Source organism: Nothobranchius furzeri, chromosome 10, assembly GCF_043380555.1.
Source record: "Nothobranchius furzeri strain GRZ-AD chromosome 10, NfurGRZ-RIMD1, whole genome shotgun sequence".
Taxonomy (NCBI): Eukaryota; Metazoa; Chordata; class Actinopteri; order Cyprinodontiformes; family Nothobranchiidae; genus Nothobranchius; species Nothobranchius furzeri.
The window spans coordinates 28668743-28680367 of NC_091750.1; the positions used below are offsets into that span (position 1 = coordinate 28668743).

The 11625-nt window shown below is 40.5% G+C and overlaps 1 protein-coding gene across 2 annotated transcripts; it reads left to right on the forward strand.

The window, feature by feature from the left end:
• Window positions 1-1423: 1423 nt before the first annotated feature.
• LOC107387202 (spore coat protein SP65) lies at window positions 1424-5003 on the forward strand. Of its 2 annotated transcripts, XM_054731037.2 has the most exons (4): window positions 1424-1510; window positions 1920-1997; window positions 3805-4221; window positions 4380-5003. In XM_054731037.2, the coding sequence occupies exons 2-4, from the start codon at window positions 1958-1960 to the stop codon at window positions 4421-4423; spliced, it is 501 nt and encodes a 166-aa protein (XP_054587012.2). In that variant the 5' UTR covers window positions 1424-1510; window positions 1920-1957; the 3' UTR covers window positions 4424-5003. The 2 variants fall into 2 exon arrangements, with proteins under 2 accessions (XP_054587012.2, XP_054587013.2); XM_054731038.2 differs by lacking the exon at window positions 1424-1510 and having other exon boundaries at window positions 1898-1997.
• The last annotated feature ends 6622 nt before the right edge of the window (window positions 5004-11625 follow it).

An 11625-nucleotide genomic window follows, 5' to 3' on the forward strand; every position in this document is an offset into this window, starting at 1 on the left:
CCCTCCACTGAGCGCCCTGACCTAGTGTGGAAGACCTGATGCTCCCGGGGCAGACGGCTCCTCTGATGGCGTTTCCTTGCCTTACCTTACTTGGCTCATCTGGACTCAGCCAAATATAATTTTTACTTGTGTGTGTGTGTGTGTGTGTTTGTGGGTGCGTGCGTGTGCTTGCATATGTCTGTTAATGTTTTTAACCTGTTTTGGGAATCTGGGGTCATTTTGTAAAGCACTTTGAGTAGCACTTTGTTTGAAAAGCGCTTTATAAATAAATCTGATTTATTGATTGACTAAACATAGTTTTTATGTTTTACATTAAAATTACAGTAGTAGTTTTCATTGTTAAACCCTGGAAATATCCATCAAAATGTTGCTGAAAATGAATGAAATGATGCCCAGTTGTTGAAAAATATTGGTGGCTTCGTAACATGGAACCATAAAAATTTGGTCTAAAATACATGAGTGGGTCTAAGTCTCTCGGAGACGCCGTATTAGATGTCAAATTTCCTTCTACGGGTGCCCTTGAGGACAAAACACATTTACTGATTTGTAACAAATGGTTACACAACTTTCACCATTAATAAATGTTGTTTTACACATTTACGTCTTCACTCATTGCCAGTGATTAGAGGGAGTCTGATGTGCTTGTCATTTTGCTGAAGTTTGCACTCCTTGGGCCTTTTTGACCCTAATACAACGGGCATCCATTAGTAAGGTCTTACTCCAACACAAAAAAACAGCTTGCTTGCAGCGATTTAAGGATCACTTTAAGCAACTATATTTAATGGAACCAGTTGACGTAACTTAATTACGAAAACCCAACATGTCATTTCTTAGAGTGAATGAACAAAGACGCTGATGATTTATCCACCTTGCTGAAGTGGATTTCATGACAAATTCCTCAACCCTCAAAATGTAAATCAAAAACCTGCAGATGAGAACCTGGTGTTGCCCAGTCGTGAGACGTGTTTGATTTGTAGTCCAGAATCAGCAGCTCTGTGGCGGTTCCACTCATTGCCATGTAAACGACACGCTGCTGTTCCATGGTGACCTTGTGTTTGCAGCTACAGCACGCTGGACCAAGCTGAGCAAACAAGGTGCTGGTCATTTTACCAGCTCCGTAGCTCCCAGCTGCTGCCGACTCCGAGGAGCAAATTCCTTTGGTAAATACGAATCTATCCAAACTTTTATATATTTTGCTTTCCAGTTACAATTTAACAAACTTCTCAAGCTGAAAAGTGATTTTTATATTCTTGAATAAAAAATGGAATTCAAACTTTTGCTGCAAACCAACACTCATCTACGAACTTTGTCCAGTACATTTCTTACTGTGCTCTCTTGCTTTAGTGCAATAAAGCTACAGCATTAGCCAGAATAACCAAATATGTGTTCTGCTGATTACACACAGATGGGAGGGCTTACAATGACCGGCTATGTGATAACAGAGCCATAAAGGCTTAATATCCTCTGGTCTTACAGGAAAATGAGGCATTTATCATTGAAAGTCTCTCAGGTGAGTGGCTGAGCTCCCTTCCTAAGGTTTTCTACACAGGAGTCACGACTAATTGTTTCCTGGTCATTATGATAACATTTCTGTTTTGGGAAAACCTTTTCTGATGTGTTAATTGCTGCAATTTAAAAATCAATAATGTTTCTTTAAAATCTATTTATAAATTAAAAGTAAAATATTGTCTTAGATGTTAATCAGCGTTGTTCAATATTTCATAAATTGGATATAAAGTCCGAATTTGCACCGTTTACTCAAAACGGTTTGTTTAGATTTCATTTTTCAACTAATAACTGGCAGGATGAAAGGAAATTTTCTTTTTGTAACAGCTTATTTTTTTGTATTACACTTTATAAATGGTGATCAACAGAAAAACGGATTATTAATGTTTTCTTTCGTCTTTCCAACATTGCAGAAAGTCTTTGAAATCCCTGAAACCATCACCGTGGGACAATGAATCTTCTTGTAGCGACTCTTTGCCTTCTTTGTACAGGTAAAAATCCTAAATCAGAACAGCGTACTGCTAAAAACCAAAAACATAACTACAAAGGCAATGATTTCTCATTGAAAATGGATATTTTAGGTTAAGTTGTCTGCATGGAAATTATGTTCGTTGTAATAAACATGTAACATCTATAACGTTGTAAGGCATTTCTATTGTTTTTAGTTCCTAAGGTAAAAGTTAAAGTAGGTTGTGAATGTTTAAAAATGTAAAACAAATTTCATTCCGCCCACGCCAGCGGCGGTCATAATTTAGCAAACCTTCAGTTTGTGTGAGATAAGCGTAGTCTGACAAGAGGGGAACTGATCCTGGTGCATGTTAAAACCATATTTTAAGGTAACCTGATAACAGAGCCGACTGGGTGGTGGCGTGGAGTTGGGTTTGAACACATTCTCGTGGTTTCTGAGCAAAGGTGAAGGTTGACTGATGTCATAAATGAAGAAGTGAAATTCTTTGGAGATAAGGTTTGGTCAGAAACATGGTCCGGCAATTCCAAAGACCTTATTGGATTAAAACAAAGTTCATTTCTGTTTACAATGCTCGGAAAATACTGATTCCTCCCTTAAATAACAGTCAAATGTAAACTGTATTACTAAACTGCACATGAAAAAGTCATGATTAAATGTGACTTAATCTTTTTTAGACTTTTTATCAAACCACTTCTGGCCTTAAGGCTCCCATTTACTTGTTTTCTTAAATAAATCTACAGTGGCCTTTTGTATGAACGAAAGCTTCTGAGTCGGTCTGTGGTAGGGCTGCACGATATTAGGAAAACCTGCGATATGCGATAACAGTGATAAAACATTGCCATGATGATATTACTTCCGATATATAAAATTAACTCAGGAACAAAAATAATCAAAAAATAAAAAGAGTTGAACAAAGGTAATTCAGGTGTTTGCGAACCATCAGAATTAAGTGCCATCCGCCTCGGGGGCGGGCCTCTAACCTATGAGAACCCACCCAATTAGCCAAATGAGTGATGAGCTCTATTTGATAAAAAAAACCCATCATGCTTCCGTTTGATTGACACAAAGCATTATGTGTAGCAAACATTTGAGCTGACCATTCATTACAATATTTATCTGTTCTTTGCATATTACACATGCTGATATTGCGATAACGATATATTTGCAATATATTGTGCAGCCCTAGTCTGTGGGAACAAAAGCTCAGACACTCTTGTTTCAGGGGTTAGAAGTTTTTCCATATTCAAATGTCTCATTGCTGACTGACTAACAGCAACGCGACTCCTGCTGCCTGTATTGCAGAGCTGCTAACGGTTAGCTTCTACTAGCCTAGACATCCTCTGCTCTCTTCTCGATGTAAATTCAATAAACTTCTGCAGTCCCAAGCAAGGTGGGCAGCGCTATGAATGCTAATTTTCCCTGTGACTTCAAAGAGGTTGGCTTTTATTTTTTGACCTGATGGTTTTCCCGTCTATTTCCTTTCTGCAGCTAATGCAGGCGATGATGGTCGAAGAACATTCTTTCATATTTACCGTGCATTTGCAACTCAGAGTGACCAATCACGTTGCAAAAGTTAGCATTACTCAGCAAACACGACCTCAAAGCATCCAGATTCAGAAGCATCCAGATTAGCACCTTCATCAGAAGCATGCCATATCTAGTCCATACTGCCCTCTGATGGAGGAGCTTTTGGTGAAAAGGGCCAATTTTATTTCCTAATTATTGATATATTGTTATATAATGGCATCAAATAAAACATATTATATAGTTGCTACATTTTGATCCAATAAATAGTTTAATTTAGGATTTCATTCTGTTTTTACTTACAGCTGCTCTGTGTGAAGACAATCCCTCGAGTTCTGCAACACCCCCAATGCCCAGTACTAGTGTTGGTACTAGTGTCAGTACTGTAACAGAGGACAAGACGAGTGGCCCACCGGCTACAGGTTCTACAGGTGCACCGGCTACAGGTTCTACAGGTGCACCGGCTACAGGTTCTACAGGTGCACCGGCTACAGGTTCTACAGGTGCACCGGCAACAGGTTCTACAGGTGCACCGGCAACAGGTTCTACAGGTGCACCGGCAACAGGTTCTACAGGTGCAACAGATACAGGTGCAACAGGCGGAATCACTACAGATACGACCACAGTAGACCAGCCGCCTCCAGAACCTTCATCAGGGGGTCTTTCCGGAGGAGCCATAGCAGGCATCACTATAGGAACTATTGCAGGAGCTGGTGCGTTGGGTGAGTAGAAAAAACCAACACAACCATTACACAGAGAGTCCTCATCACCTGTTACCCCTCAACATGGATCTATGGGATATAATGGACCACAGAGAGGAGAGCATTTGAATTGATGCTACTTTTATTATTTAGCTGATAGAAGGTATATTTATTTGCAGGTGGTGGAGTCTACGGTCTGCTGAAGTACACCAACAGGATCTAAAACACGCCAACTCACAAATGAAAACTTAATTAGTCAAATGTTTAAAAATGAAGCGTCTATAATCTGAGACCGAATCCTGAACTGGTTCAACGGCCACAGAAGATGATTTGTCTGAAAGGCCAGAATCTGGAGGACGCTGGAGTCCCAGACGATGACGGGCCAGCAGGACGACAAATACCTGTTCTATTCTGTTATGTTGGTTGATAACAATTCAAGCTAATAAAGGCCTTTATTTTGTTATAAAAAATGTTATATGTCAGTTTTTCTGTGCAGGCAGCGAGAGTTAAATTTTACATGTTTAAATTTCACACAAATAAAAAAAGCAGACAAACAGCCTTTTTTTTTTTTGCACTTTTTGTTATTTTTATTTATTTTGCAGCGTGGCTCCATTCTGGCTTTCCAGCCTTTTAGTCCTTGTGCTACCAGAGAAGGAAGTGATTTAGTCTAGAAAAGGAAAACTATTCTCTGCATCTTCTGAACATTTTCACATTCACAACCAACAGTGCTGATGTTTTATTCTTCCACATCCAAAGTTGGTTAAGTTTTCATGTTTTCAAATAAAGTTGATTTGCAAATATAACCCAGTTCGTCACAGCCATTTATTTTCCAGTAGCAACAAGGAAAAGTTATTTCTCATTATTCAAAGACCAAATTCACCGAGAAACCATTTTTTGCTACTTTTGAAACAAGATTGGTGACTCTGAGTTTCACATGCAGGTTAGACGTGAAAATAGTCTTCCTGTATTTCCTTAGCGTTGAACGTGCTACTGCTGGAACATCTGATGAAATAATTAGTCATTATAGAATATCTACAAAGGAACCACAAAGTATGCAGACATAAAAACAACACTGTGTGTGTGTGTGTGTGTGTGTGTGTGTGTGTGTGTGTGTGTGTGTGTGTGTGTGTTTTCCATCTGCGCAAACCCCCTAGTGAGTCGTGGCGAACGGCTGCTCATACTGATCCAGGTTCAGTTGGAGGTTTCTTCCTGTTAAAAGGGAGTTTTCCTCTCTACTGTCGCTACATGCTTGCTTAGTATGAGGATTGCTGTCAAGTCTGACACAAGTCAGTGACTCGATGTGATAATGAACTGCACTCAATGCTCTGATAAGGTTTGTGTTACACTTTCATGATTACATGTATTAAGATGAAGCTGACAACCTTCTCAGTGGCCTAGTGGTAGAGCGTCCGTCCTGGGTCATCAAGGCTCAAATCTCGGTCTTTAAAAATGGGACTCAGTGCCTTCCTGACTGACACTCAGATTTAAGGGGTTGGATTGGGGGGTTAAACCACCAAATAGTTCCTGGACGTAATTACACCAGTGTGATGATGGCTAATAGGACTTTGACTTTAATTCTATTGCAAATAAACTACATAAAACCTTGTATAACATATTGTAAATGTGACAAATGTCTATAAATCCATCATCCCCATAGTTTCGGTGGACAATGTTCACTAAGGAGTGCTGGAACTTACTTTAGTCCTGTAAGTTTCAGACCGTAGATGAGTCAGTGAGCAGAAGGTCACGTTGGTTATCAGGAGCGATAAGGAAATTTGCTGCTGAAGGTTCTCTGGGCAGGTTCTGAGGAAATAAAGATATCTGTGCCAAACATTTATTGTCTCGCTGATGCAGACTTCCTCTTTACTCTCATTGTGTTTCAGCAAAATTATTTATTTATTGATTTAAATGTCGTGTAGTCTCACCAGTTTGGCTTTGATCTGATCATCAGAGACTGCAGGTGTCTGTCGAATGAATGGTTTGGTTTTTAATGTGATGAAATCCCACAAGCTTTTAATTCTTTTCTTTTCATACAAGATCACTTACTTAGTCCATGCCGTTTGTTTCAGCCAAAAATCATCCGCATCAGTGAGCTAATGTGCGTGTGCAGCTGGCATGTCACTGGCAGCTGATCAGGTGGAGCGATACACCAGCAGCAGCAAAATTCTCATAAAATAATAAGAGACTGTTCTTGTAAAAAGGAAGGAAAGACATTTATGCTAACAAATATGTTAAATTGAAACTTGCTTCCTGTTTATTAAATGGACTAGGGGGAAATCTAAACAAAGCATTTCCACAAAGGCAGATGTCCCCACTGGTATTACACGTTGTGTGAGCAAGATAAGAGACGAAGTTGGATCTAACATCCAGGAGGAAGTCATTTGACTATCTAATCAGTGAAAGCCAAACAGGTGACGAAATTTGAGGCTAATTTCTGGTGTTCAGAGCGATCAACAACAGTTAAATAATACACTGTATACATCAGAAGAATGAATGAAATTCCGTTTTTAAACCTTTACAGCAGGGCTATTCAACTCCAGGCCTTAAAGGCCAGTATTCAGCACGTTTTAGTTTGAACTCCGCTTCAACACACCTATTTCAATCAGCAGGTGATCAACAGGCTTCTGCAGAGCCTGATGAGCTGCTGCACAGGTGATTCAACCACTGAATCAAGTGTGTTGGACTAGAGAAACCACTAAAGTGTGCTGGATACCGGCCCTCAAGGCCCGGGATGGACTAGCCCTGCTTTACAGTTTTCCATGTTTATTTTCACTGTTCCAACATCCAAACTCTAACCCTACTGAGCGTGTGATGCTGCTGCTGCATCACTTAGCACGAGTCTTGAACTGGAACTTGCTTTGAGTGATTTAACTTGCTGGTAGAGTCCATCCATTTTCACAAGCTTATCCTGAGTCAGGTCGCGGGGGCATAAGCCGAGAGGCTCAGACTTCCCTCTCCCCATCTACTTGGGCCAGCTCCTCCAGGGAAATCCCAAGTCATTCCCTGGCCAGCTGAGAGACATAGTCCCTCTAGCGTGTCCTGGATCTCCTCCCGGTTGGACGTACTCAGAAAACCTCCCCGGAGAGGCATCCAGGAGGCATCCTGACCAGATGCCCAAGCCACAGCAACTGACTCCTTTCGACATGAAGGAGTAGCAGGTCTACCAAGCTTCTCACCCTATCTCTAAGGGAGAGCCCAGACACCCTGTGGCGAAAGCTCATTTTGACCGCTCATATCCATCTCGTTCTTTCGGTCACTGCCCAAAGCTCATGACCATAGGTGAGGGTAGGAACGTAGATCGACCGGTAAATCGAGAGCTTCGCCTTCTGACTCAGCTCTCTCTTCCCCACGACAGATCGGTACAACGCCCGCATCACTGCAGATGCAGCACCAATCCGCCTATCGATCTCACGCTCCAGTTTTCCCTCACTCGTGAACAAGACCCAGAGATAGTTAAACTCCTCCACTTGGGGCAGGACCTCATCCCTGACCTGGAGAAGGCGTTCTACCCTTTTCTTACTCAAGACCATGGTCTCAGATTTGGAGGAGATGATTCTCATCCCAGCTGCTTCACACTCGGCTGCGAACTGCTCCAGTGAGAGCCAGAGATAACGTTCTGATGAAGCCAACAGGACCACATCATCTGCAAAAAGCAGAGACCTGATCCTCAGGCCACCAAAGCGGATGCCTCAAAACTTTGGCTGCACCTAGAAATCCTGTCCATAAAGGTTATGAACAGAATCTGTGACAAAGGGCGGCCTTGGCGGAGTCCAACTTTCACTGGGAACTAGCTCAACTTACTGCCGGCAGTGATACTAGTCGCAGGGACCTAACAGCCTGTATATGAGGGCCTGGTACCCCATACTCCTGGAGTAGCCCCCCACAGGACTCCCCGGGGGATGCAGTTTCTCCAAATCCACAAAACACATGTAGAATGGTTGAGCAAACTCTTACGAACTCTCCAGGAGCTCTAGAGCTAGTCCAGTGTTGCACAGCCAGGACGAAAACCACATTGCTCCTCCTGAATCCGAGGTTCGACAATCCGACGGACCCTCCTCTCTAGAATCCCTGAATAGACCTTACCTAGGAGGCTCAGGAGTGAGATCCCCCTGTAGTTGGAGCACACTCTGCGGTCCCCCTTTTTAAATAGGGGTACCACCACCCCAGTCTGCCAATCCTGTGGAACTGCCCCGGATGTCCAAACGATACTGCAGAACCACGTCAACCAACACAGCGCGTAAGCCCATGTAGCCTCATTTAGACCCAGTATCAACATTGAACATGTGACAAATGTGCTTTTTCAGCTCCTTGTGATTTTAGTTTAGTGACAGAATGTGTTACAAAAGCTAAAATTGTAGGTTTGACAACAAACGACTGTTGAAGATTACCAAGTAAATGTGTAAAAGGATAAAAAAGGAATGAATTTGGTTTAAAACACAGAAATGATCCACAATGAAATGGTCAGTACAGCATAAATTTACATTCACTCTCTTCACTGGCAACTTCAGATCCGTCAAATGGGAAAAGGTGGCCATTACTGTAAAAGGAAGAAAATATCTTTATGCTAACAAATATGTTAAACTGAAACTAGCTTCCTGTTTATTACACGGACCAATGGACAAAACTTAATATAACATTTCCATAAAGCAAGAACTTGTCTCCACTTGCATCACGTGGCATCGCATGGGAACTTTTTTTATTAACTCACTGAAAATAAAGATCAACAAACTTTTAATAGAAGCCTTCACCAAATAAAAGGTTAAAGGTAAATTAAAAGATAAGCCTTTAGTTAAAACGTATCCTAAAATTCACTGTTGCATTGTCCCATATTCTGAATGCATCTATATTTATGCTTGTATGTTTCCATAGAGGAGCATTTCCAAAGACGCCGACTAGAAATCTGAATTATCACTGTACTTGAGGAATTATTACTCTGCAGCGATGAAAATAAACATTGCAGCAGCTCTCTTCCTGCTTTGCACAGGTAGAAAAAAAAACTTACAAAATAAATATTTGACCATCACACACACATTAAATAACAGTTAACCATTAATGTAACAAGATGATGGTCTTGGTTTTTATCGAGACAAAAAAGGAACAGACAGTTTGACATGGAAGTATGAGAGGTCCCTCACATAAAATGATGAGACCAAATCTGCACTGTCTGAGTTAATGAGGTTACATTTTAGCTAAATTAAAGAAGAAAATTGATGTTGGACTCGTAAACCTGTGATCTAGTTGTTTTTATATCAAAGATTTAAAGTTAGCGTAGATAATATAAAATGCCATTTGTCATAATTATTGACTTGTTTTTTTAAACAACTTTTAGATTATTTCATTTTTTGTTTGAAACAAATAAAAGATCAGCTTTACACCCATAAAGAAGATCTTGATGATTATTAATACAAACATTTCGACACCAGCCAAGAATCCAGGTTTGGGGTTAAATATGCTTTTCTTTGATTTACTTCAACACTTTCTTCTGTTTTTATATTTTACTGATTGTTTTGTGTGAAGCTGATATCAATCCACAATCCACTGTCACATCTGGAACACTTGATGGGTCTCTGTCAACTCAAAATGTCACAGTATCAACAATTACTGGAATTATTTCACCAAACAACACAACAACTGGTCCACCAACCACCACCACCATCAACCACAACAACAACTGGTCCACCAACTCCCATCACAACAACTGGTCCGACAAACCACCAACCCTAAGGACGACTTTCATCAGGCGCGATAGCTGGCATCACCATAGGCTCCATAGCTGGGGGGGGGGGGGGGGGGGCTTTACTGGGTGAGTATGGTAAAGGGCTTTAATTGGTATAGTGCTTCTCCAAGTCAGAAGGCTAAGTGGTTAAGTGCACAGTCAGTCATTCACACACTGATGGTGAAAAGATCCACTGTCGCCACAACAAGGTTGCCATACACAAACACCACTGGTCCCTTTGATCACCACCAGCAGGCAAAGAGCATGAAACATCTTGTCTATGGACACAGCAACTGGCACAGACAGACCTGGGGTTCAAACTAGCAACTACCGCTGTCGCCACACTATGATAGATGATTGATCATAATGACTAGCTGATGTGGATTCCATAATAGGGATTAGGTCTGTAAAGGAGGGTATTTTTGCCCATTTCAATTGGAATGCAAAATCATTGGTAGAAAAGAAAAAACAAGTAAAAATGCACCAATATTATTAAAAAAGGCCAATTCCTGCAGCTACTAAGATTCAGAAATAAAAAGTCACATTTACCCTGAAAAGCTGAATATTTAAACTAGAATTATTTATTTATTTATTCATTTATTTATTTTTTCAGTCTTTACAATGTTTTATGGCTTCAAACTCCTGAATAACAGCTAATCGTTTAATTTTGTTTCAGGTGGAGGCGTCTATGGTCTGCTGAACTACACCAACAAGATCTGAGTTCAGTTTGTCAACCAAGGATGAAAATGGGGAACAATATCAAGCATTTCTTCTCCCCACGATAAACCTGCTACACCAGGGGTGTCAAACTCAAACTCACACAGGGCCGAAATGAAACTCTGGGACGGAGTCGAGGGCCAAACTTAATATTTTTTGAAAAAGTGACGGCAAATTTGCACATTTTCTTTATCAACATAAATGCAATTTTGAACCTTTAAATATGGAAACAAACTTATTTCTGAATTAACACTGAATGTGGAATAACCAAATTACACACAAGCAAGTCAGTTTTAAATAAAAGGTATCAGTGGTATTCATTACTTGTGGTATAATCAGCATTTTATAAATCTATTCATGATTTGTTTTCTTGTTTATTCATTTTTCTTATTTTTATTCTCCTTTTTTCTCCTGTAATACGTGTCATCGCTGCTGTGACGTCTAGCTTTCCCCACTGAGGAACAATAAAGGGATTTTCTATTCTATTCATCTATCTGTAGCCTTTCCACTTCCTGTTTACTGTAGGCTAAATCTTTTCTCACGGGCCAACAACAAAATAAAAATATCATTTTATCTTAAATGAAAATGCAACATCTCACCTGTTAACTTTCATGTTTTGGAGCAGAAAAAGAGTATAAAACCAACATATTTAAAGCTCAGTTTGCTCGACTGGTTTACTGTGATGCTCACCTGTTCCAGCCAGATACCTGCATCATGGGTTGATCTGAGCTGAGGAGGAGACTCCTGTTGTTTTGTTTATCTTCATCATAATAAACATAATAACCTGTAACTCTCTCCTTCAGTTTTTTAATGATAAGGTCAATAGAATCCATCTCTCTTTACCTCATTCCTCCCCTCCCTCTCCTGATTTATTTTAACCCTCCATTCAGTTCTCCTCCTTTGAACTTCCCCATCCCTCAGAAATATTAGATTACATCACCAAATCCAAACCTTCCACTTGTCAACTTGACCCTATTCCAACAGTTTTAGTT